The 27837-nt window shown below is 42.3% G+C and overlaps 1 protein-coding gene across 5 annotated transcripts in view; it reads left to right on the forward strand.

Annotated features, from left to right (window-relative positions):
- The first annotated feature begins 912 nt into the window (after window positions 1-912).
- The window catches only part of caskin2b (CASK interacting protein 2b), a 55281-nt gene continuing 28356 nt past the window's right edge, over window positions 913-27837 (forward strand). For all 5 annotated transcript variants that reach the window (XM_084745035.1, XM_084745036.1, XM_084745037.1 and 2 more), the window contains exons 1-2: window positions 913-1306; window positions 23394-23445. In XM_084745035.1, coding sequence (XP_084601161.1) covers window positions 1213-1306; window positions 23394-23445 — 146 coding nt within the window. In that variant the 5' untranslated portion in view covers window positions 913-1212. The remainder of the gene's footprint in view (window positions 1307-23393; window positions 23446-27837) is intronic.

The following is a 27837-nucleotide window of genomic DNA, read 5'->3' on the forward strand; positions in this document are numbered from 1 at the left end:
GGCCTCCGTCACTGTTTGCACAGCAGAGTGTTGATCCGTCCTGAGCGGTTTGTGTTTGAAGGTTTGCTGAGCTGTAATTAAAACGACCTCTGGGCTCACAGCAGGTTAAACACTCTGTGTTGTCTCTGTGGTCACACGGTCCTCATCTCACCTGTGACAGGTGTGTGTGTGTGTTTTTGTGTGTGTGTGTGTGTGTGTGTGTGTGTGTGTGTGTGTGTGTGTGTGTGTGTGTGTAAACCTTCATCCACAGTTCAGTGCGTCACATTTGCCTTCAGGCCGTTTTACCGTCACATCATAGGGAGTGGAAACCTACAGTGAATCTGCACTAATCACATCCAGAAACACGTCACTGTCGTGTCACTGCCTCCCAGCAGGTATTCTCGCCGTCTGATTTTCAGTGGATTTCAGATTTCAGTTTAGATTTTCTGGAGAAAATAAGACACCAGGCACACTGATGTTCTGTAACTGATTATTTACGTCATTGATTAATCTGTCGATTATTTTCTTGATTAGTTGTTTGGTCCATAAAATGTCAGAAAACGGTGGAAAATGTTGAAATAGTTTTGTCCACAAACCAAAGATATTCAGTGTTTTTTGTCAGACCGGAGTGAAGAAACCAGAAAATATTCACATTTAAGAAGCTGAAATCAGAGAATCTGGAATTTTTGCTTGAAAAAATACTCCAGATAGTTGGTGATTAATCCAATAATTGATTAATAATCATTGCAGCTCTAATCTGAAGTCCTCCTCAGTCCCGTTTGTCTCCTTCACGTCCACACTGAGCTGACAGGAGAGCTGCTGTGGTTTCAGCCTCCTCTGATAGATCAACTGATCTGCTTTTCTCATTTCTTTTCAGTCCTGACCACATCATCGCCACCTCCTCCTCCTCCTCCTCCTCCTCCTCCTCCTCCTCCTCCTCCTCCTTCTCCAGGAGCTCCATCAGCCTCCACCCCCCCGCTTGACCCTGGAAATAACATCTCCTGCAAATAAAGACTGAAGAAGAAGAAAAGTCTGAGTGGGAGATTAAGCAGCAGCAGCAGGAGAGTTTTTGCGGCTCCGAGGAGATCACATCAGAGGATTGTGTTTCCTGAGCGTCAGACAGGAAGTGGGGCGTCTCACCTGAGGCAGGTCTATGTCTCCGGCACTCAGCATGAGGCTCTGAGGAGGGAGGCGGGATTTTAAATAAAGCTGGTTCAAACGCGAGGAGGGAGCATGGGGAAGGAGCAGGACCTGCTGCAGGCGGTGAAGAGTGGAGACCTGCTGTCCACTCAGAAGCTGCTGTCCAAACTCAAGACCAACAGGAACAGTGAGTACACTGATGCTTTTATTTTGAAATGTCTCTCTGCTGCTGCTGCTGCTGCTCACCTGCGTCTCCTCGTCTCTGTGTCACAGTTTGACCTGAGCGCGGTTGACGGTCATGTGACTTTATACAGTTTATGGCTGTTTTTGTCTGGATTAATTCCAATCTGACCAGTTGAAGATTCTGGTCTTTGAGCTGATTGGTTGGTTGGTTGAAAACGTGGTCGTCTTATTGGTTGTTATCTCTGACACTACTGGACACATCAGCATGCACATTTATGACAGCATGGTGGGCTGTTAAAAGAAAAACCGTTAAACTTATAGTAGAAAAAAACATTTAACAAAGGTTCTAAGAGCGAAACAATTTATTCGATCTTTATTTTGGACAGTAAAGCTTTTTTATTCTTTTGGTGAGTGCGTGCGATATGGCTGCACGGTTTGGTAGAAAAGTCATCTTCATCGTTTGATTGATTGATCATGATAATCCTGATTCTGGTTTTCAGTGAGGTCACAGCAGCCATGATGGTTTCTGTGAATCATTCAGGAGAAACTCTGAATTCCAGATCAAAATGAACCTTCAGCGGAGTCGCACGGTTCCTCCACGCTCGCTCCCTCAGATCAGCTGCGTGATACCGTGCCGTAACGAAGCCGCAGCTGGTTTTCTAATCAGCTGCTGGAGGTTTTTCTCTCAGACGGACGAGAGGCTGAGGAGGTGTTGAGTTGCTTAAACAAGATTTCTGCTGAGTTTCACCTCCTGCTGCTGTCACACCTCCTAAAACTCTCCGTCTAAACGAACGATGATGCCAGTGGTTCTGTGGCAGCCAGCTGAAACCAGCCGCTCCTGTTCAGACGGGAAGAAAACACTTGTCTGTCTGTTCGCTGAATATTTAAAACCTGCAGAAGAGGAAAAACTGAAGGTACAAACCCTTTTTATTGGATTTAAGGTGTTGTTGAAAAATAAGAGTTGAAACACAGTTAGAGCGACTTGTCGTCCTCCTTCAGCTCCTCCTCCTCCTCCTCCTCCTCCTCTGTGTGACTGATGTCTCTCAGCCTGACAGTCGTCTTTGTTTGTGGTGCGAGTGACCAAGAAAAGGGGCCCGCTGAGGGGCCCCGGGGCCGGCAGGAGGTCAGTCTTTATCAGGCAGATAACCTCTCACCTGTCACAGGACCGTCCACACGGCCAACGTCCAGCGTGATCGGTGACCTCTGACCTCTGCAGGAGACAAGTCTCTGATCTGTTGACCAAACATGGACATGATGCTGCTGAGGCTGTGATGATGTAACATGAGGTTTTTATTATTAGTTCCTTATTATTAATCCAAGATTTGTGCAGATTTCTAAATTTAGACACTGCAGATTTGCTCTGCGTGCATGAATTATTAAATGTAGGTGTTAATATTGCTGTTTGATATAACTTCACGCTGCAGCAGATAGATAAAAAAAAATCCGTCCAGAAAGGCATTTATTACTTTATGACTCTGAGAAAAGCAGTAAAATTAACCAAAACTGTAACCTGTAATCAAAACCACACATTTAGTCTGTTCTGCTTGCTCTCCGTGTGGTAACTCCTGTGATATTTTTTCACCGAGCCTCTCCTGAAACAGTTTGCAGCCCCTCTGGTTTAGACTATTTTAAGATCCCAGTCTCACCGCGTCAACAGATACTTATTTTATAAGAGGAGCGAACACAAAACATGTGAGGAAATGTGAGAACAAATGATTCAGTTCGTCGTGTTTTTGTCTCTGTGAGTTCAGGATTGATGGTGCAGCAGAAACTGCAGATTCTCGTCACACTCAAAGATGTTTATGTTTAATTAAAAATCCTGTGCATTGACAGTAGAGCCACGTATTCATTCATTTAGAGTTTGATTAACTTGAACAGCCCATGTGGCATCAAACAGTTTTATATTTTGACTCTAGTTCTGAAAAACCTCCTGACACAAACCAAATGTGCTGCATTTCCCTGTGGCTTCTGTATGAGCAAAAATATAGTTTTTGTTGTAATAAATGAGCCCAAACTTAACAGTTTTAACATTCTTTCAGCCTGAATGTTTTGTTCCTCCTCTCTGACAGTAAGCCGAATATCTTTGACTTTGGGAAACACTGATTGAGATTTTTAACCATTTTCTGACATTTTAAAACAAAGAACTATTAATCGATTAACGACTAAACTTTGTAGTTCTAGTTGGCACCTTTTCTTCTAAAAGTCAGCATCTGAGAAGCTGTTTTTTACGGTGACTTCCACCTGACGTGAACGCAGCATCCTCCACATGTCGGTGGCAGCAGGTGTAGAGGAGGAAGGAGACCTCCCTCCCTCTGAGCTGTCGGGGTGTGGATGTCTCCTCCTCGGCCAGCTGACGGGCCCGTCCTGCTCCCTTGGGGGACTTCCTGCAGACTGTCACATGACCCCCCACCCATTGTTCCTCACCTCAACACGCCCAATCCATCACCTCGTACGTTATAGGAGAGCTTTCAGCTCCTCTCTGTTCAGGATCTCCGCCGTGTTTTCTCAAATATTTTAACCATGTGAACTAAATATCAGCAGCCTGTGTCCCATATTTCAGGACATTTCCTCTGATCTTTGAAGGACACGCGTGACCCAAACTCTGTCCTCCTGACATCTGGTGCTTCGGTCGCTCCCCGACGCCCAACTGCTATCACCCAAATCATAAGGAGCTCCCAGCTGGTGCCCTGCCAGGATTAAAGGGAATTATAGCATCGTGGGAGGGGGGCAGAGGGGGGGGCAGGGGACAGTTGGGGGGGGCATCCAGCTCTGTTTATCAGATGCTGTGGCATCTCATTCTCACAGTACTGCTGTTTACAGTCAGCACACTGTGACTGAGCTGCTCCATTAAATTAGGACTTAATGGACTAATCCCGTAACCCCGGTTCACTTCAGAGGCATTCTTTGACAACGTGTTTAATGTTTCTGGGGCTTAATACAGTTACAGAACAACTAAAAAAAGATTTATTTTACCTTTCTGATGTTCACAAGTTGGTTCGTTATTGTAATAAAGTTAGAGACAAAGTTCAGTGGGTACACCTACAGTACAAAAATCTGTTTGAGCATATATGGAGCTTTTGTTTCAAGGAAATTCCTTTTCACCCTAAAACAAGTAAAGAAAGACTTTGTTGTTAGTTGAATCAGAGATAACATGTTATTGGACCACAGTGTCCTAAACGGAGCTGGGTATCGAACCTCGATGAGTTTGATGTACCAGAGGAAATGAGTTGGACCAAACTTTTTCTCTCCCAGTCCGATTGAAAAAAGTCAGTCAGTGTTTCCCAAAGTCGAAGATGACGTCCTCACATGTCTTGTTTTGTCCACAAGCCAAAGATATTCACGTTGCTGTCAAGACAGGAGGAACGAAACCAAAAAAATTCACATTTAAGAGGCTGAAATCAGTTTTTTTTTCCCCAAAAAATTGCTCAGACCAATAAATTCATTATCAAAATAGTTGACGATTAATTTAATTATCGACTAAGAGATCGTTGCAGATCTAATTTGGATGAACGTTCCTTCCTAAGTTCTGCTTCTCAGACAGTTGGGTGTATTATTTGGAAATTTTATGCATTTTTATGGGAGTGAGTAGTAACTGCACACGTGCTTAAGCGTCGGCTCTTTCAAAGATATGTATTCTATATGTTTTTTGATAATTCATTCTGGTACATGAGCGAGACAAACTGAGGTCAACTAACCTAAATATTACTATTAAATGAAGCTTGTTTTGTGTCAGTAGCCACATGAAAGCTGTAATCATCTTTACTGCTTTAATCTAGAGATGCTGAAGAACGCATTTCCTCATTTAAAGTGTATTTAAGAGGTTTTAAAAAGCACAAACAAAAGCAAATAAAAGCCTCTTTGACCCGTAACATCCCCATCTGTCTGTTTTAACAGACATGTGCCACGGGAGTTTTTATTATCGACCCTGTGGACTGATGTTTGGTGCAGAAGCTCATCACCATCCCATTATTGGAGCCTCGTAAACCTGTCGTCTCCCCATGAAAAGCCGGCCGTTGAGAACCGAAACAAAACAGCGACGGCGTGCTGGAGACTCTTCCGTCGGGGAGGGAGGGAGGGGGGTCTGCTGCCTCTCCTCACGCTCGCTCAGACCAAATCAGTTTCATGTTTTATTCATGAGTTTGGGTTCAAACTCCTCTCAGCCAATCATCCCCCTGCAGAATCCAGCCTCTCCCGGGCGCTGCTGGCAGAACTCTGGTCTTATTATGGACTATTTTACTCTGCAGCTCCTCTCACTTTCTCATTAAATTTCCCTTTCACCTCTAACACTGTGCTCAGACCTCTTTTCCAGACACATTTGCTGGCTTGACTTGACTCGGCATGTCAGCCCAGCACTGCAGGGATTTGCATCTCCGCTATAACAGAGCTACCTGCTTGGAGCTTTGTTTATATATGATACAATATCCATTATTATACAGTCTTTGTTGTCCTACCTGAGCATGCAGTGACTTCCTGTACCAGCACCGTGTGCATTTTGTTAATAAAAAAGGGAAAATTCTGCAGACTTAATTAACTTTTCTCTCTGGCTTCATAAGAGGTATTGAATTTTCCGTCTCGTGCAGCTCCTAACAGGTGAGGAGCTCAAATTAATCTCAAGCTGTTTCCCGTTTTAGGAAACTTGACTGAGTGTTGTTATTCCTAGTCTTTACAGTGGAAGCAAAGAGTGTTTTATGTCTGTTAGAAGTTTCCCTGTCTGATAGATGCAGACCCAGATTTGCGAACTTCTCCAGAAAATCATTTAGCGAAGCGTTTTTGTGCAAATCGCTCTCTGCTCGCTGTCATATGTCCTGGTTTTCCTGCTGACAAAAGGGGAATAAGTGAGTCACTTGACATGGCTCGTATGTAACTGGAACACATTCAGAGATTCACACGCTCGCTGCTCCATTCACACTCCGAAGGAAACCCAGAAACAGGACGTCTCCTTTACATAACTCCGCTCTGAGGAAAGGTCAAGCAAATACAGAAGACTGTTTGTTCAGCCAATCAGTCACTTCTCACTGTGGGAGTTGGAGGAGTTTAGTGGGACTCTGTTTGCTCTACTTCCACCCATCATCTCTGAACACCAAACCATAAAACTGAGAGGATAATGAGGAGGGAAGTTTCCACGGATTGGAGGGAAAGTGTTAAAACCTCTCAGACAGTCGGTGAAATTCTGCCTGTGAGTTTGAGCTGCTGGTGTTTGACTGTCAACTCTGCTGTCGGTGTGTTAAATGTTTAATTAGTCCACTAAACAGACAGGATGCCTATAGGCTGGTCGTACCTCTGAAAATGGAAACAAAGCTCTTGTGTGTGTGTTGGCTGACTGAGGGGCCCCTCAGGACCCCTGGCTGTCCAGGAGCCAATCCTGACCCTGACGTGACGTGACGGGAAGGAGAAGAAAACAAACCAGGCCTTACTTGGTTTTATTGAAATTCTGCTCTAGTTCAAACATCTTAGAGTCACACATAGTGCCAGGTCTGCCAAAGAGCAGGTTTAACTGGAGCTAAAACCAGTCTCACATCAGAGAAAGATAAACTAAGACTAAAACCAGTTCTTCGTTAGAGAAAGTTCAATTCAGACAAACACTTGTCCTATATACGAGAAAGATGAATTTGGACTAAAACCAGAGCTGCCAAAGAGTGGGTTCAACTAAGACTAAAACTAGTTCTTTGTTAGAGAAAGTTAAATTCAGACTAAAAGAGTCTGATGTCAGAGAAAGATAAACTTGGACTAAAACCAGGTCTGCCAAAGAGAAGGCTGAACTAGGACTAAAACCAGTCCTACACCAGTGAAAGATGAACTAGGACTAAAAGCAGTCCTACGTCAGAGAAAGTTCATTTCAGACTAAAACCAGCCTTATGCCAGAGAAAGTTAAACTTGGACTAAAGTATAGTCCTCTCTATAATCTCTGGTTTTGTTGTTTATTGCTAGTTTTGAAAATAAAGACCAAATAAAACCTTTTTCCCTCTGAGATTTTTCCACCGGTTGAAACCGACTTCCTACACGGAGAGACTCGATGGACACGGATTCTAATTTTGATCCTTATTAACCCGCGCAGACTTTCTAAACGCGTCTCCTGGTCCAATCGCCCGTGGGACGTCTGCTGAACTGCTGTTGAACTGGCGCTCTCGTGTTGATGGTTGGTTGTCTTCTTATTTTCTCAGTTATAATTTGGTCTCTTCTAAAATAAAGCGCCTTTGAGCATGCTCAGAGCAGCGGTGCAGGAAACAGTGTAATGGGCCCCTCTGCACTTGTTACAGAGGCTTTGAAATGAGACGATAATGAACGTAGTTTGAGGCTGTATCCTGTGTGTGTGTGTGTGTGTGTGTGTGTGTGTGTGTGTGTGTGTGTGTGTGTGTGTGTGTTGTGTAGAGCGTGTCGTGGGACGCAGTGTGTGCAGCAGACTCGTGGCTGCTGGTGGTTTTTCTTTATTCGTTGTGTTATGTAATGGAGGTTCTGCACGCGGCTCTTCGCTTTTTGTCTGTGCAGCTCAGACGTCACATGACTGAACAACTGTGAGGTTACAAGATGTGAGTGACTTTTATTTGAAATGACACTGAACGCACCTTTCTCACCGTCTCTCACCAGTCAGGTTAGAGACTATAAACACCCGTCATGACGCATCTGTGAGGTCGCTGCGTTTTCACAACAGAGTCTTTCTGCACTGCTGTTGCTGGACACGTTTCTTTTATTTACTGATGACATTCAAATACAATAAATTCCTGGACTTTATATTATGGCTGGGTGAGATATATGTTGTATATATTTTATAAGGAATTCTAAAAGTAAAGTGATGCAGTTTTCTGAACTTACTTCTACTCATTATTTGCTTTTACCCACTTGATCTTTATATCCACATGACTCATGATTAATTATCAGAAGTCTTATCGTGTTAATTAGAGATGTTAATGATTAATCATAAATTGATTAATGCCTGTGAAGATTTTAACCAATTAAAATGTATTTATAATTGATTAATAGTCTGGAAATGGCAGTAACTGTGACAAATGTGACATTGTTTTGTTCAGCTGAAGTGTTTGTTGAATACGGAAACTTCAGCTTCGAATGAGGGAGAAAAAGAAAAACATGAAAATGAGAAAAGAATGAGAAAAAAACATGCCGTTTGAATGCAGGAAATACTGAAAAATGTCAGATCAGTGTTTCCCAAAGTCTAAGATGACGTCCTCAAATGTCTTGTTTTACTCACAACCCAAAGATATTTAAGTGAGGAATTAAAGAAACAAGAACATATTTGATTAATTGATTGTCAGAATAGTTGGCGATTAATTCACCATAAATTTTCAAACAGGGATGATCTTATAGAATATGATGCATTAATGTATATAAGTAGGAATAAATAGAGATATGGACAAAATCAAATATATTCAGTTCAGAAAACAATATTTAGTCTGTTTAGTCTGTTTGAACCGTTTGCTGCTGAATGCCTTTGTGAAAGATTCAGCAGTTGAATACCCAGAATCCTCTTTGGTGATGTCTGAACACTGAAGGGTAAAGAGGTTCAGCAGCTTTTTCTGGACAGAAGTCTCATTTTGTGCTGTTAAGGAGCCTGTCTGCTGCCTGATTTATAAGCTCTGACTCGACTCAGACTGTGTATGAAGAACGTTTCCCACCACCGAGCATGAGTGGAATTCACAGAGCTCTCATTTAGGTCAGAATTGTGGTGAGAATCTAAAAATGGGTTTATTTTCACTCACAGAAAACTTGGCTGGTGCATATTTAAGCGTGTGACAGTCGAGGTTTTGCTCGTTGCAGCACCTTCAGCCTGACAGAGAGCTTTAAGGTGGTGCATTCGGAGCCTCAGCGTGACGTCTGACTCACAGCTGTGCAAGAAAAGTTTCAGTTATTTCTCTCCTTAAAATCCCTGGAGTTGTGCGAGTGCCAGCCATTGTCTGAGCAGCAGAGTGTGTGTGAATGCAGGGGGGGGAAGAATAGAGGCGGTGATGTCATGGCGTTGGTATGTGGACCCCAGAGCGCTACCTTCGATCCCCCTTTCTGAGGCTGGAATTTGACTCCGGTGAAATCCGGCGAGCAGAGTTTCCTCAAGTTTTCAGCGGGTGACAAAGGGAGAAAGGCGAGCGTGGCCTCGTGGGTGTTGCGGCGCTGCCAGCAGACTTTCGCTGCTCTTTTCCCAGCGAGGCGTTAAGACGACTTCAAACAGAATCGCACTCAAAGGCAGAAAGAGCAGAAAGAGCAGAAAGAGCTCCTGTGGAAATGAGGGGCAGAAAAGAGGAGAGGAACCTTCAGATGTAGTCGTCTTTTGTCATTTTTTAAACTGAATTTTAGTCTCATATTTTATTTAGTTTCCCTGTTTACAAGTCTTAGTCTAATCTATCATGAGAAGAACGGAAACAACAATTTTCTCAATTAATCGATTACTTGTTTGGTCTATGAAATGTTAGAAAATGGTGAAAAATGTTGATCAGTGTTTCCCAAAGTCCAAGGTGACGTCCTCAGATGTCTTGTTTTGTCCACAACTGAAAGATATTCAGTTTACTGTCAGAGAGGAGTAAAGAAACCAGAAAATTCACATTTAAGAAGCTTAAATCAGAGAATTTTGACTTTTTTTTCCTGAAAAAAAGGACTCAAACCAATTAATCAATTATCAGAATAGTTGGCAGTTAATTTAATAATCAATTAATTGTTGCAGCTCTAAACCAGTCAAAAGTTTGGACACATCTTTTTATTATTTTTCCACATTGTGTATTCATACCGCAGACATCAAAACTATTAAATACTGGATTATGTAGAGAAGTAAGCTAATGTTAGCTAGCCGGACATGCTAACGTTCTTTTGTGTTTCACATTTTTGAGAGACGACAAAAAAAGACCCCACCGTCCAGACTCATGAAACATGGAGTATCGCTCCCCTCAGAACCTCCCGCACACCTTCGACATGGAGAGAAATGCAAAGCTTGACACGCCTGCAGCCCCTAGTTACGGTTGCTAAGCTATGACTGGGCAGTTGCTGTTTGGAGGCGGGGCTCAGTGATGGGTCAGTTGTGCAGGCATACCCAGAACATCACTCTCTGGATCCCAAGAGTCAACACTGAACTATTTAAACTTGTTTATGTAACTAACAGGCTTATTTTTTAAAAATCTCACCAAACTGTGACTTTTTTAACAATCCTAACGCCATGACGAAGGTCTGGCATGCCGGTCGCTGGTACTCTCATTGTTGGTTAGGTCTGAGAAGGTGAGATGGTGGCCAGAGATGAATTTAAATCTGGTTTTCCTTCATGAACCGCTATTGTTAGCTAACACGACTAAGAATTAACTCCTTTTTTGTTTGTGGAGGAAACTGTTAAACTACAGTGTGTGATTTTCTGGATGCACGTGGATCATTTATTAAGACTGTCTTAAAGTTTATTTGTCTGTTTTCTCACATTCTAGTTCAGTTTTTTGTTGCAGAGACGAGCTCTGTGTGCGATCTCTCTGCTGCGGTTAATACGTCACCTTATCTCTTGTCACTGTAAGTGGAGGCTCGGCCCGCCGCACCCACACAGGCTGACCGCCAAACAGGCATGCCCGGTCACATGCTGCACGGGTGGGGGAGGTGGAGGAGGTGGGGGTGGGGGGAGGTGAGGGGAGGTCCAGAAAGATGGAGGTTTGTCTGTGAGGAAAAGTCCATTATGAGCGGAGGAACGGGTGTGGAGCTGAACTCACATCCCCTTGAACAATATGTGCTGAATGCTGAGCCTTTTCTTGTTTTAGGTTCAAATAGAAACAGGAACACACACACACACACACACACACACACACACACTCCACCCTGAACCACTTTACAGGGAAGAAAACAATACTTAGAAGACTTTAATCTGGATGCTTCAACATGCTGTTTAGTTTGAGAAATAAAAGTTCTTTTTAATTTAAAGTCATAACTCTTGTTAGTTTCAGACAACAGGAACTTGTGTTTTCACCATTTTTAGCTCTTTAACTACAAATTATGTCATCTTTACATTTTTTCAGACGCTGTCGAATGCAGACGACACGTTTTTAGATTTCCGATGTGGCTTTCATTCATTTCTGTATGAAATGAAACTCTATTTGCAGACTTGTAAAATCAAATCTGCACACTTTTTTGTCATTGTAATGATTTGTTTATTCTTGAAAATACAGATAAGAGTACAGCTGTTCTGTGTTTGACATTTTTCGACAGCAGGCTACTAAATAAAAGAAAAATCAAACAACAAAGTTAGAGAAAAAATAAAAAATAACCTGTGAAGAATCAAAAAAAGGAAATGTACCACGCAATCTTTTTCTTCTCTTAAAACAACAATGACATTGCAGAAAGACAATCTGCCTCAAAACCCCTGTGTTTGGTTTGGTTGTTTGCACTTAGACTAGTATTAAACCACAAAAGCTGCAAGTAAAACAGCAACTTATTTTCAATGGAATCGAGTCCAGACTTTAGGATTCTGTGGAATATTATTTTGCAGAATAATGTCTGAGGTAGTTTTCATAACACAAATCTCTCCAATCACTGGGCAGCGCCAGTCACATATTAAAGATCTGCATTTATAAATGTATATTTCTGGCACACAGGTGATATTGCATTGTTAAATGTGTGCAGTTTAACAGGTGTGTTGTATGTTCAGTGCAAGATGTTGGATTAAATTAATTTGTGCGTAGTGGAGATTAATACTATTTGAGCTTTTTCCAAAAATCTGCACACTTTTGAAGTAGTTGCATTATTGTTGCTTGGCAACACCAGCAGGTTGCACAACGTGATCTCATGGGATACGTTTAAAAAAAGCATGCCACGTTTGAGGACATTTTGCTTGTCATGTCTATGCTTTTTAAAGGTACGGCTCACCGTAAAATCAAAAATTCATATTTCTCCTCTGGCCTATAGTGCTATTTAACAACATCTACTGTTTTGGTGTGAGATGCAGACTTTTGGAGTTCAAAATGAATGAAATGGTGACAATAAAAAGTCTTAAACCTTGCTGATTCGTGTGGACACCCTGTCCAACACTGAGTCTCTTTAGAACCTCCAGGGTGACTTTTGGAAGATTAAGAAGTTATTAAACGTCTATTAAAGAGAAAAAAAACTTGTGCTCCAACATGTCTGATCCAATCATTCATCAACAGCTTTCACATCAAATGTCCTCAGAGGTTTGTTGTATTTTCCACCCAGAGTCTAAACACGCTGTCCTCTGAGGCAACATGTCCCTCATTAACAAGCCGCTGCTATAATGCGAGTCTTTGCTGTCCGTTCTGGACGCAGACGGCTGCCACCACACTGTCAACTGTCCATTAGCTCCCATTAGGTCCTGTCCAACAGTCTCCGTCCTCCGGTCTGAATGAGCGTCTCCACAGCAGAGTGTGAATGAGGTGTCAGTCAGCAGCTTCCAGCTGGATCAACACTCAGAAAATTAGACTCTGTTGACTCTGGTCAAAACACTCGGAGTGAAAACAAACACCAGAGAGACAGACCGCTCTCTGTCCAGTTTGTGGTCGGAATACTCGGAGGACTCGGAGGAAAATATATCAAATGTCCAATTAATATCTACAACCTCACTTCCACAAGAGTGGGGACGATGAGCAAAAAATAAAACTGAATGAAATGATCTCCGTGCTACATGTTCCTGAAAAAGTTGTGAGAGGAGCAACAAAAGACGGTTGTCAAATGATCGAGAAACACCATTTCACAGGTAAACAGGTGACAGCATCATGGTTGGGTATTAAAGGGGCGTCCTCGAAAGGCTCAGTGGTTCACAAGCATGGATGAGGTAAAGTTCACCACTTTATGAAAAACTGCAAACAGTCCGACAGTTTAAGAACATTTCTCAGCACAAACCTGCAGAGAATCCAGAGAAATCTCTGCACATTGAATGTCTGTGACACAACTTTTTAGGAATTGAGGTTGATTCACTGAGTTGTTTAATAGTACCTACATATCTCAGACCAGCTGTGGAGCTTCTGTTTGACACATAATTACAACACATTTGTTCTCAGTTTGTCACTCTCGCAGCTCTTCTTCTTCTTCTTCTCTCTGTGTTTTCAGCTGATTTATCTTGTTTAACCCTCGCTGGTCTGCAGCTGGAGGCTTCACTGTGACTCTGCTGCTCTGCCCTGCAGCTGCTCAGTCCTGTCACGTCAGAGTCCTCTTCCTCGTCCTGACCTCCTCGTCTTCATGAGCGTGTCCATTAGTTAACGAGAGTGATGGTCCTGATTCTTCTGCTTCTTCCTCTGCTTCTTTCTCCTCTGCTTCTTCCTGCTTCCTCATTTCTTCATCTTCTTCTTCTGCTTCTTAATCTGCTTCTTCCTGTGTTTCCTCCTCTGCTTCTTTCTGCATCTTCCTGTTCTTCGGGTGCTTCTTCCCACTTCTTCCTGCTTCTTCCAGCTTCCTCCTGTTTCTTCCTGCTTCTTGCTCTGCTTCTTTCTGCTTCTTTCTTCTTTAGTCACATTAGCAGACTTCTTTCCTCACTCTCTGGTGTATTTGATACATCACTTTTTCCGGCAGCACACCCAGTTCCACATAAAAGTCAATTTCACAGGTTAGAAAACGTACAGTACCTAAAAAAATACAACGCAAGCAAAATAATAAAACATGCAGGCCATATGAAGCGATATCCATATCCCATTTCACTACAGGTCAAGGGTTATGTACAGCAGCAACATGTTTCCTTCAGGGCAGTTTGTAAAAAGCCCTTTAAAGGTATTCAAAGACTGGAGTGCTTCTAAAGAAATGGTATTCTGCAATTCATTGCAGGCCCAGTGTGCATAAATAGAAAAAAGCTGTTTTTTTTCAGAGTGCCCCCTGAGGACATTTAAAAGAATCTGACTTATAGATCTGTTGTAGTCGCTGAAAAAAAAACATCCTAAAGATGAGAGCTTGCACTTGTTAGAAAATGTAAAGCAGCGTGATTTAAGTTGAAACTTTATCTTGTAATATTAGACTGGACTTCGTGCTTAAAATATTTTCACTTTATTCTCGAAATCTCTGTAATTCTCTGTGGTAGTTGATTCTTACAAATATCGCAATAAATATTGTATCTTTGACTTTTTATCGCTGCATTATCGCGAGTGTGTGTGTGTGTTGTGGAGGTGTCGGGCTGTAACCTGACCATGACTTGGTGTCAGAGGAAGAGGAGGGGTGTGTGTGTGTGTGTGTGTTGTGTTGACAGAGGCTCTCGAGGCGTGGAACAGCTCTCAGGAACAAAGCCAGGACTCAGGGCCCCTTCTGCACTTCCTGTCCCAACACTATTGTTCACAGAGCGGGAGGCCGAAGCTTTGTGTCAGCTCAGAGCCCTGGTCCCCCCCCTCCAACAACCCCCGACCCCTCTGATCCCCCTGAAGGAAACCACAAACTCACTGAGTGACGGACTGACGGACAGATGTGGTCAAACTCACTTTCTGACATCCTGCTGCTCTACAGAGGTCTGCAGGGATGACACGTTTTCAGACGTGGGAATAACTGAGTACAAATACTTTGTTACTTACTTAAGTAGAGTTTTCAAGCATCTGCACTTTAATACTTGTACTCCCGTCAAGCTTTGATTGGTGATTGCTGATACTGCTTCCAGTGATCGGTGATCGGCCTCTATAATCCTGACTGGAGCACTTGTAGATTTTGGATTTTAGTTCAGATAGAATGAGTTTTTTTGAAGTTCTGATTGTCATTTCTTCCTGAACCGAACGCTGAATCACTTCTCTTCCACGCTGACTCCAGCTCCTCCCTGCTGCTTTGTTCGAGGTTCATTTATAAGCAGGCTGATAACGCCGACGTACACACGCACGGCAGAGCCGATAAGACCGGCCTCGTTCCTCCATCACCGTCCAAACTCGGCCTGAACCTCCACACGTCTCTGAAGGACACCACCCAACGCTCCACGGGCTCCACAGGAATGTAAACAACACGTTAACACTTTACACCACCAATGAGCCACAGAGGTTAAGATGAAGTCGAAACTGGAGGCCCTGCTCTGTCCTCAGGGTTTGGTACGATGAGGAGATCTGCAGGATGGAAATATAGAAGCTGTCAACTACACTGTAAAAACGAAAAGTCAATTTTTTTTTTCAGTTTCTAAAACTCAAAGATTCAGGTTCATCTAAAGAAGAAAAGTAAATTATTTCAACTAAAGATTACAGGTCAGCAGTTTTTTTTTACAGTGTTGAGAAAATTTTATTTAAATCACAATATTACAAACTGCAATTTTCAAATCACAGGTAGCAGAGTATTTGTGAAACTGAAATGTTATCAAAATAATATTTTAAATAAAATATTGTCTCTGTGCTGCAGAGATATCTTAAGAAAAGATCTTTGGTACAGATGCCTGCTAAAAAAAATAAAATGAGAATAATGATGTACAAATTAATATAATTAATAACTAATAATAATGTACTAACTAATAATTAACATTGCAAATCATATCACAGTTGCATCAGTCAAAACAATCGCAATTATTATAATTTTTTCATAATCGTTCAGCCCCAGATCAAATAAAACCTGGTTAAAGATTCAGTTTTGTTTTCTTCTCTTTAATAGACACCAGCAGTTAAAATACATGAAAGATATTCAGTTTATTATCACAAAAGATATTTAATAAACACTGCTATTTCTCACCTTAGAGAAGCTGAAACCGACAAAGTTTCAGCTCCTCTGCTTGAAAAATGACGTTGCTAATTCATTGATTATCAAAAGTAGTCGCTGCCTCTCGACTAATCAAATGATCAACTGATAAAAGAAACAGAACTGCTGCTGTCAAACTCAAACATTTGTGTATCATTTGTTAATGTGAATGTTAAAGTTTATCACCGTCCAGCAGCTTGAGGCCGACACTCAGCAGCAGCGGGAGGAGGAGTAAAACTTTATGTTCCCTGTAATGTGTTCAGTAAAACGGCGTCCAAAGCAAACAGGTTTTATATCCACAGGAGACGCAGCTCTGCTTCTCCTCTTCACACAGACCGTCCTGCTGAGAGCTGATAAATCACATCAGTTACATCTGTCAGGTGTGTGTGTGTGTGTGTGTGTGTGTGTGTGTGTGTGTGTGTGTGTTTCAAACATATATATGTGTGTTTGAAGTCATTACAATGCCTTCAAAACTCGAGTAAATTTGAATAACTGAAATAACTGTTCCGGGTCCCTGACACTGGATCTCATGCCTGTAAATTGGCCAAACAAAGGTGCGTGGATCTGCACATGCTCGTCTGAGACAGGAAGTGGTTAAGAGACAGAGCCTCCAACCCAAAACGTCAGTATCTCAAGTCCTTTCTGCCTACTGCAGCTTTAAGTTCTCACACAGTTTCTATGAACAGATTGGAGGTTTCTTTGTCCTCAGATGTGGAAACACAAATCCTCAGCCTCACCTTTTGATGTCACAAAGCTGGTTACTGATCAGAGATCTGATGACCAAACGACCGAAGTCTCAGGAATCTTTGTCGGCTGGCTAACATTTTCAGCATTTCTTTTTTTCCTTTTTTGTTAAATTCAATTTTCTGTCACTACAAATGAAACTGAACCCAGTAAATCTTTTATTGAATCATTTAGTGGTTAAGTCTTACAGCTCAGTTGGTCTTTGTGAGCTCAAATGTGTGTGAAGACGTTGAATTGACTCTTATTGAAGCAGACAAACAATCAGGACACTTTTAACTGTCTGATATCTCACATCCACTCTGTGTGTTTGTCCTGTACAGTGAGTCAACTGATAAAACGTCTGTATTTGCATCTGTGTGATTGTGCTCCAGTTTGGCGCCGCGTCCAGACTTTGGGATGGGGAGGTGGGGGGGGGTTCTGCAGCAGCTCTTGTCTCCCCGCAGTTCATCTGTGTCCAAACATGAGTCTGAGCTGGAGGACGGGCTGGAGGGACGAACCTCCGCCGTCGTCTTCGTCCCAGAGAACTGATAAGATGAAGCTCGTCTTCATGTCCTCATTCAGTCAGCAGATAAGAGACGGACGTGTCCCACTCCTGTTCTGGACAAACACTTCCACAGCTTCCTGTGTTCCTGTGCCAGCCTCTCTGAAGGCCGTGAGGGGGAGGGAGGGAGGGAGGGAGGGAGGGAGGAGAGCTGCTGATTGCTGCCCGCGTTTCCCTCTGAGACCTCCGAATCTTCAAACAGACCTGCTGCATCAAACAAACCCACTATCACACACTGCTGTCTGACCTGTGGGGGGGGGTCTGAAGGACACATTACAAATTACAAGACAAATGCAGCAAGGAGAGCACCAGCTAGACTTTGTCTTAATACTGGTTTAATCTGAATCTCATTTTTTTCTATAAAACAGCTGAAAGTAGAGATGTTCTGATGCCATTCTTTCCTTCCTGATATTGCTTTCAGTCCCTGAACTTTGTCTCCATTGTTGTATTGTTCTTCATAATGCTCCAAATGTTTGTGTGGGAGACAGGTCTGGGCTGCAGGCAGGTCTCTACTACCTGAACTATTTTACTACGAAGCTACGCCGTTGGAACACGCAGAACGTGTCCTGGTATTGTTTTGCTGAAATAAGCAGTGATGGCCTCGTATGTTGCTCCAAAACCTGTACGAGCCTTTCAGCATTAACGGATTAATCACGTCTGAATTAGGGATTAATTTCAACCAAACCAGAGTTGGTGGCTGATGAGTGGAAATGCATTTTTTGTTGTTTTGTTTCTGTCTGTCAGGTTTAGATGAAGTGTATCTTAGAAAGGGTTGACAAGGAAATTCAGCTTGTTTTAGTTTGGCAAAAGAGCAAAACTTGAATTCAGAAGGTGTGCGGTTCATAGTTTTCCAAGTGTCTTGTTTTGTTGAAAACACAAAGATATTCAGTTTACTGTCAGAGAGGAATAAAGAAACCAGAAAATATTCATGTCTGGGAAGCTGAAATCAAAGAATGTGGATTTTTCAGCCATTGTTAAAAACCAAACCAACAAAACATGCTAGCTGGCATTAGCTAACATGCTTTAGGAACTGTTTTGCCTCCATTTCAGCTCCGCCCACAAAAACACATCAGCATGTTTACCAACAGAAAAGGGGTCTGTACTGAACTGAACTGAGCCAATAAAGAGGTCTGGAGGTTTGGGTGTCCACATACTTGTGGCCATGTTGTGTTGTTCACTCTGCAGCATCGTGTGACCTGTGGTCAGTTTTTATTAATCAGATAAAGTTGTGTTATGTTCAGGCTCTGAAGCAGAAGCTGTGCTGCGTTTCAGGACCAGTTTGTGACTCCAGTCTGTTTGGAGGATGTCCAGCGTTCATGAAGGAAAACGTATATTTAGTGCAGAGCTGCTGCCGCTCGGCCTCCACGCTGCACCACAATGAGAGGAGAGACGCTGCCGTATCGACCCGTCGTTTGTTCAGTCCTCCGTCCACAATGAGGAACGAAAAGACGTGTGAGGCGTCGCCTGCAGACGTCTAATCATACATCTGATACTCACTGAGAGAGCTCGTCTAATTTTAGTCGTAGATTTTTACAACAGATTCTCTTTCAGCCTGATCCCAACGAGACCTCTCAAATCTGCAGACTCCTGCAAAACCTCCTCCTCCTCCTCCTCCTCCTCCTCCTCCTGCAGCATTCTTGTGGCAGCAGATCCGCGGGACGTTAAACTGAAATTATAAAAAGAGACCGAGTCCCTCAAATGTTGGAGCTGAAACAGACTCTGCCTCTCCGCCTCGCTCCATAAACAGCAGTAAAAATAACTTTGGACAAATGTGCAGCAGATGATGATGATGATGATGAAGATGACCGCTGGTAACAATATTTAGCATTGACTGTTTCCTGTTGGAAGCCAGAGGGCTGGCAGTTTGATATCTGATCAGTTTTATTACTCAGAGGAAAAACTTCAGATCTGATCCACAAATAGTCCAACGGGGAAACATCTCAACAACTACAGTCAAGTTTACCGCCATTTTTTATGTGCAGGTGGATGGAAACAATGACAACGTCACATCAGCCTGGTCTCGCTAGATGGTGTGTGAATAACTCAGCAGTGTCAAGTAACATGTTATCAAAATGCAATTTGACGTAGAATAAAGAGTGAGACGGTCTGCATGTGGAGGAGGTGGGGTGGATGGATGAGTCAAACAAACACGGGACTTTTTTTTTCACCCTGAACGCTGGAGTTCATGTTCCGTATAAAACCAAAAGTCAACACTGACTCATTTTAACACGTATGTAACTTGATCTTTTTTTTTTAGACCTAACCGAGAAGTTTTGTTGCCTACAACTAACCAAACTGTGACCATTTCACCACGTTAACCGTGTGTTTGTTACCGTTACCATGACGACGCGGTCAGGTGACCTCTGTTGTTTTCTGTACATGTGAAACTCATAAAATGTGGCACCTGTAAAAAAAAAAAAAAAAAAGTGCTGCACCCTCTCATCTAAAAGAAAACAAAAGAAAACAACCAAGAATTAAAAGCAAACAAATATTAGAAAGTAAATTGATTTAAAAAAAAAACAAAAAACAATCATGTGACTTTGATATTGTGTTGTCAAGAACATGTCACTCTTTTATCAAGGCAAAACATTCAAAAAGTTCTGTCAGTGGATCTTAAAAGTAGGCCTGAAAAACCTATCACGATGTTGAAGTTTCATATCAGCCAATATCGGTATTGATCAGATTCATCCATCCACTCATTTCAAAGCTTAAAAATATCGAGTAATGGGAACTTTTATAGAAATGTTGTGTTGTCAGAAGTACAATTTTGTCTTCCAAAGTGTAGTTGAGTAAAAGACAAAAGTTAAAAAGTGCAGATACATGAAAAACTTTCTGCCTTGTTACTGTCCTGCCCCCGAAGCCGGAGGTGAGTTCAGGGACCGTGGTCACAAAACATTTTCAGACTCAAAGAAGCTCCTCCCTGGCTGAGTGAGGATTTCTTCCTCAGTCTGAGACCTTTAATACATCTTGGCGCATTAATGTTTTGGAAACATATGACAGCAGTGGTGACGTTTCTTGATAAACATCCAGTAGGGTTGGATGAATATATCCCCTGTTGACGACTGGCTGAATCCATCGCTGCTTGTTCTTTTGGGCCAATTTCTGGGGCTTTTTTTGATTTTTATTTTGCTAATGTAATGTCTGCAGACACGCTCCTATATATTGCAGGTTGATGGGCCGACGGTGGCCGCTGTCATCCAACCCTAACGTCCACCCCACACTCAAGTAAACAATCCAGTAAAAGAAAAAAAAAGGTGAGGGACAGGTGAAGAGCTGAAACGAGTCTGTTTCCAGCTGCAGTGGTTGTTGTTGTCCTGAGGTCCTCCGTGTTATTTAAAGAAGAGTTTTAATGAGCAGAGATACTCTTCCCTCCCTGTGTGTTCGCTGTGTGTCTGGCTGCTAATTTCTTGTCTTGTGCTGATTAATTCTCATAATTATAAAATCCAGGTCATTATCAAAGCAGCGCTGTGATCCCCAGAGGGGGGAGCCGCTGAGTTTTCCCCATCTGAAGAGCTTCAAACGCTCCATTGTCGGGGGGTGAGGCGGGGTGAGGGGCAGAGAGGCTGCTGTCTGCTCGTCTCCAGGCTGTGGCTCGATCCACTGTCTGGGATCTCTTTTCCATCATCCCCTGACCTTTGACCTCCCGTGACCTCCTGTAGTAAACATTGACCTGCCGTCAGGTGACTGACAGAACATGTTCACATGGACTGTAGAGACTGGTGGTGACTGTTAATCAGATTTCTCCTCCTGATCAATAACAGTTTATGTTGTAGGGCTGGGCAACAAAACCATCTCGATACAGGATTGTGATTAAATTTCTGACTAAATTTAATTAACTTAAGCCTTTTTTTTCTAAATGTGGATTGTAGGGGTGGGAGAAAAGATGGATTCTCTTAAGTGTCATTTTATTTATGATTGCTGAATAGATTTATATGTGAATAACTAGTGTTTGTTAGCTCTATGCTGAGGTGCTAACAAAAATTAGCATTGCAATCACAGTAATGTTATCTTAACAAACGGATCAATTTTACTTCACCATGTTCATTTAGGTCTTCACATGTAGCCACAGTATTGAACATGGTTGAATCGTCTGCATACATCACCGTATGGGCTTGTTGAAGAAGTGGGCCGAGGCGGCTGCCTTGTGGGACTCCACAGGATAAATCTTTGTTTTATACTCATTTTTCCTGTGTCTGTTTCTAAATGCAATGTATTTCCGGTTTTTCACGCACAAAGGTGACTGGAAAACACGCTTAATGTCACGCTCACAAACCTCATTGGACACCAGTTTGTATTAAACCGGTTTCCGTGACGCACTGGGCCGTGTGACTCTGCACAGAACCGTGATTGTGTGATGATTCAGAAGCAGCGTTCTGGTCTTTACTGTCACACACTGAATGCAGCTTTCTGACTTCCAGCGCAGAGTCAGTGACCGTGGCATTATAATGACATGCTGATTAGACCCCGGCCAGGCCACCACTGTACCAAACAGAGCACCCACTGTCAGAGGAACGGCACGGTTCCACCGCCTGAATGCCACAACATGCCAGTGAGAGGGAGTCAGAGCGAGGAGACACTGGACATCTCGCTGGACGAGCTCAAAAACTTTGTCCAAACTGGTAGAGGTGGGACGTAACTAAGTACAAATACTTTACTTTCAGGTGTCTGTACTTCAGTTTACTTGAGTATTTATTTTAAAACAGGCTCAGTACTTTAGTTTTAGTTCAAGAAAAAAAATCTGAAAATTATGGAAAAGTCAGAACAAATTGAAAACAATTTTAATCAAATAAAATATGTGCCTAGACAGAAAAAAACATGTTAAAGATGTAACAAGATGAAAATGACATAAGGTGAGGAAACCCTGAAAACAAAATAAAAGACGTAACGACACGAAAAAAGACAAACACAACATAAAGACATTGCAAGATGAAAATGGTGTAAAAGATGTAACAAGATTAAAATAATATAACAAGACAATAAGACAAAAATGATGTAAAAGACAAAAACGACAGACATAAGATACAAAAAAGATAAAAAATGATGGAAAAGATAACGAGATGAAAATTGTCGAAAAGAAGAAGCTGAAGAAAAGTTGAGGTTCAGTCACTTTGTACAGAAACAGTCACCAGAAACGTCCTTTAGAGGACGACTTTTTCCTTTCAAGTGTCTGTACTTGTACTACAATGAAGAACGTGTGCACTTCTGACACCTGCGGTCAACTGGTCGAGTCCCGGTGGAGGAGGAGGAGGAGAAGAGGAAGAAGCAGGGAGTCTTTGTGCTGCAGTTGATCAAAGAGTTGACTCTTATTCTTCAGGATCTTTCTTAGCGGCTGTCCGTCCTCTGACCCAGCCGAGGAAGTCAAACCCGGGTCAGAGGCTAATGAAGCTTCCTCAGGAGGTCCAACAGAGAGAGACACAGGAGGAGGATTTATGATCCGGTGTCTCTGCAGGAAACATCCAGACATCCAGATTTCCTCCAGTGATACCAGTGGACAGAGACAACTCAGGAGTCTCCAGTCTGGGACACTGTCTCCTGCTGTCTCTGAGTCTGTCTCTGTCCTGCAGGGCATCTGCCGGTTAAACCAAACAGGTTGACACGTTACCGCAGTAGAGCTCTACTTCAGACGTCCTGGTGGATCCATAAAACCGCCACCAGACTGTCTTCACCTCGCTCTTTTTAACAGACTGAATGTCGATGTTTATATTTTTGAGACGTGGACCACACAAATGGACCGAGACCCCTTAAAAAGGTCGGACTTCCAAACTGAGTCTGAAGCAGGTTGCAAGCAAACGAACCGACAACAGGATTTTGTCATCGCAGATATGTGACTTTGGCCTGATTTCAAAGCCTGAAATCCATCAGCTGATCTGAAATCTGTTCAGGAAGCAATTGTATAATTGATCTGAGTACAAACTGTGTTTCTTTTTCTTCTTTTCTGCGTCTTCTGTGGCTAAGTGTACTCCTATGCTGTGAAATGTGGTTTCATCCCTCATGAGGAGGTCTCGTAAGACTTATAAGACATTTCACATCCTTAAGCATGACTGTTCAAGAGATTTCCACTCAGATTAAACAGTTACACATTTGAAACAGTCATGGCAGTCCTCAGCGTGTTGAGTTTAAATGGAGGGTTTCGGAGTCATCTGTTGCAAGGCTTAAGGTTGGTCAATAACCTGCACACAAAATCTGATTATTGTATTTTTCGTTGTGTTTTCAGAGTTGCTGGGCTCCACCAAGAGACTGAATGTGAACTACCAGGACTCAGACGGGTGAGTGACGACGTCGACACTATAAAAAGACATTTTCTGCTCCGTGTGTCCACTCTTTACTCCTGCTGCATCTATAAAACTGTTTCCACTCTGCAGTAACTCTGTTCAGCTGCGTCAGCGGATTCGCTGACGTGGTGTCTGGTGTCAAAACATCATCTCGGCCTGCGTGTTTGAACCCTGAGCCGCTGCCGCCGCTGCTGCTGCTGCAGTCTGCTCAGCCTCACTTCTGTAGAGCTCATTAGCCTGAAATAGAAGAAGAAAGTTTAGTTTGTCCTCATCAATATTTCTCTTTGTTCACAGTTTGTATTATCCTCTGTGTTACATCCTACTGCTGTTTCCTCTCAGCGTCTCCCTCCAGACTCAGACGTGTTTCGTCCTCGCAGACCGTCTCAACAGCTGCATGTTTTCATTATCTTATGAATATATTGATTTTATATGTAGAACTTTTATTTTTAATTGGCTGCATGGAGCCTCTGTAGGTCAAACTGAAATATGTCATCATCTTTTGGATGGATTGTGATGAAATGTGGTTCAGACTTTCATGTTCCCGTCAGGAGGAAATCATAACAACTTTGATATCTGCTGACTTTTCATGTAGCGCCATCATCAGGTCAACATTTTAATGTGTCTGATGCTTTGGTTTATGACCAAATACCTGCAAAACTAATGACATTCCCATCCGAGGGGTGGTCTTTAAATTGGAGAAAATGACACATTAAGGTGGATGATTTATGGAGACAGAGTAGGTCTACACTGTAGAGCGAGCACTGAGGCGACAGCGTTGAGGAAAAACTTCCTTTAAACAGGCAGAAACCTGGAGCAGATCCAGATCCGCTGAAAAATAATCCCCATAAAATCTATTCTGATTGTCGTCCTTTCAAAAATTAAACTGGATATTTTTGAAGGTTTTTAAAGATTTAGATCTTCAGTAGGAGCCAAGAAGCTTGGATCTGAGAGCCACGAACAGGAAGTCAGAGACGTAGTTGGTTTGTTCTTTTCACTGAATTCTTTTTGTGAAATCCTTGTTGTTTGAACAGAAAAAGAGGCACAAGTACAAGATATTTCAGAAAGTGTGTCCTGTGAGAGTTCAGTGCTCATCACTCTGTGATTTAATGATCTTCTCCTAAAACAACTGAGAGCCTTTTCAGCTCTAAAGTCAACACCGTCGTCGTTAAACAAAAGCTGAAAGAGAGACGACGAGCTGAGAGTCTGACAGGGCTGTAAAACTCAGGAGTGGACCAGCACATCAGTCCTGAGACATCGTCAAGTGCTGGAGCCCTTTGTTGGCCCCTCGGAGGGCAGAGGGGACCACAGCGAGGTCAGAGGTCAGGGGGTGGAGGGCTGGACCGCGACCGATTAGATAGGAGTGTTTACAAAGAGGCTGGATGACTTAATGCAGCTCTGACAGCCGAGGAGTCTGGGAAATGAGTCAGGGAAGAGTTAGAGTTCACACAGACGAAGACGTGAAGAAATAATCACATTTAAGAAGCTGAAATCAGAGAATTTTGACTTTTTATTTGAAAAAATACTCAAATCAATTAATCAGTTATCAAAATTTTTGTCTCGTTGCATCTTTTAAATTGCTTTCGTCTTGTATTTCTCGTCTTTTTACATCTTTTTTGTCCTTTTTATCTCATTGCATCTATTGTGCGTGATATGCACTGATGCAAACACCAATGAATCGTCTTGTCTGTGTATTAATGTTTCATCCATTTAGGTTGAAATCAATCTTAATATTCAGAAGGCTGCACACAGTGATCCAAAATAATTATAATCAATAATTCCCCTCAGATGTATTAAAACTAAAGTGTTTTTAAGATGTAAAGACAAAAAAAGTTTATGTTCAAATGTAGGGAGTAAAAGTAAAAAGTTGTCAGACAAATAAATACTCAAGTAAAGTACAGATATCTGAAAACTTTGCTTAAGTACAGTAATGGAGTATTTGTACTAAGTTACTTCCACCTCTGTGGAATCAAGCCGTCAGACTCTTTTCAGTTTAACCTGTTGGTTCTCTCACATGTCAGAAATAAACAAAAATAAAAGTTGAACGTGGAACAAGAAGTTTTATCTTGTGGGAGACATTTGGACAGCGGCGGGGACGTAGTGACGGGACATCTTGTGTTTTGGTTCTCAAACTCTGCGATATGTTTGGGAACAACATTAGCATGTCTCAGCTGTAATCGGTGGTTTTCCCCCCTCAGTGTGTGAGTGTGAGAGTGTATGTGTTGGGGCTAATAGCCTCCACAGGGATGTGGATCTCAGGCAGGAAAAGGTTTTTCATTATTCATCAGCGCCGCTGGCGGCTCGCCGGGCGATGAAGACGAAGCTGTGCCTGGGCTGCAGTAATCACGCCGCTGCATCTAAACACAACATCCCTAACTCACAACTTCCCACAATCCTCCAGTGTCGGCCCGGCACGTCGGCGGCTTCATTTGTTGATGTCGGATCATGTTTACACACGGCCAGTCAGCAAACAGGGAACACGTTCTCACGGGTACGTTTGTTCTCTGTGTTTCTGATCTCTGCTGCGTCGCTGCCGTCGGACCAACCAGGAGGTTCTGTGACGTAGAGAAGCTTTTAGTCTGTTGTCACGTCTGTGGTCACGTCTGTTGTCACGTCTGTCAGGATATAAGGTTGTCTTCTTCCACCAGGTCAGTGTCTGATCTGAGTTTGAGAAGTTGACGTCAGGCTGCAGCCACAGGAAGTAAATGATTAAATGATTCATCAATCAAAAGGATAGTCAATAAATAATGAAACTAATAATCTCAGCACTAGTTGATATCAATTTTAGATATTAACCAGAGTTTTCCCTGGATTGTTTTTGAGACTGAGAAGTCACAAAGGCTGGAGAACCTGTGCACAGTACACTATCTGTCCTAGAGCTGCAACAATTGATCAATTATTGATCAATTAGTAGGTTAATTGCAAACTACTTTGATAATCGATTAATCGGTTTGAGTCTTTTTCTAAGAAAAAAGTCCGGTACCCAACCCTACATGTCATGTGTTTGTGTACTTGCATCAAAACAGTTTCTGATAAAAGGCAAAAAGTTTTGGTGTAAAACAAAAAAATCCTTTTTGTTTTTGTCATCATTTTCAACAAAGGCAGCGACCAAAACACAAAGGGGACCCAACATACCATAAATATCTTATCACTGCGTGTTTCCATGCAGATCTGGTTCCATATGCAGATGAAAAAGTTTTAAAATGTTTTCTGGCATTAAAATAACAAATTTATGCAGCAAACTTGTGCAGCAGCTTTGTCGGAGGTCTAAGCTGCAGTTAATTTATTCATCTGCTCGTTGAACTCTGGAGGATTCTCCGTCTTTTGTCGAACGTCTTGTTGACAGGGAGCGCGGCACTCTGTAACACGGTAACATTCAGAACAGATCCACCACAGAAGAAGAAGAAGCAGAGCCGGAGGTTATGTTTAATGAAACAGAACGGCATCCAGCAGCCCGCCCCGCCAAAACTCTCCGTCTGAACAATGGCTGACATACTTTCCTCTTGGCTCCAAGAGGTTTAGTGTTCGCCAAGTTTGACACCCTCTGATGAGTGTGGGAGTCACGGCCCCTCCTCTGCAGGTGTGTGTACAGACCTGCTCTGACTCGTGCTGTGATTGGAGGGAAATTTTTGACTCTGTCCTCTGTTTGGACACGCAGATGGACAGACAGACATGAGGTACAACCCCACTTCCAAATAAAAACAGAATGCAATCATTTGCAAAAACTTTTCGACCTATATTCAATTGAACACAGCACAAAGACAAGATATTTAATGTTAAAACTGGTAAACATTATTATTTTTTTGTAAATTTATTTTCATTTTCATCTTCCATCAATCAAAAAACAGTTGCAACTTCTACAGTATGTTTTAGATAACATCAAGCTTTGTCATTTCTAAATACCTTGGTGTACTGCAATGCCTCAAAAAAAGAGAGAGAAGGGAGGATAGTACAGTGCTGATTATGGTAATGTGCAAATTGCTAAACATATGAAAGTTAGCATTTGACAGTTTCAAAATGCTGGAGACCCATACTCATTATTTCAAACAAAAAAATAGCATTAAAGGGCCTTTACAGATGTGATGGATATTAGATGGTCCTGCAGTTACGTGCTGAGAAACGTTGTCCTTAAACTGTTGGACTATTTTCCCACGCAGTTTTTTTTTTTTTTTTTTTCAGTCATTCCACAACTTTAACAGTCTTTTGTTGCTCCTGTCACAAACCTTTTTTTTTGAAACATGTCGCAGGCATCGAATTCAGAATGAGTGAATTTTTACAAAGAGCAATAAAATGTATCAGTTTGAACTCCTGTGAACTCTTGTATTCAGCTGAAAACAAGTCGAAAAGTTTTTTGCAAATCATAAACAGTTGGCGTTGTGGTTGTGAAAT

The sequence above is a fragment of the Lutjanus erythropterus genome, chromosome 19 (genome assembly GCF_056507025.1).
Source record: "Lutjanus erythropterus isolate fLutEry1 chromosome 19, fLutEry1.hap2, whole genome shotgun sequence".
NCBI lineage: Eukaryota > Metazoa > Chordata > Actinopteri > Lutjaniformes > Lutjanidae > Lutjanus > Lutjanus erythropterus.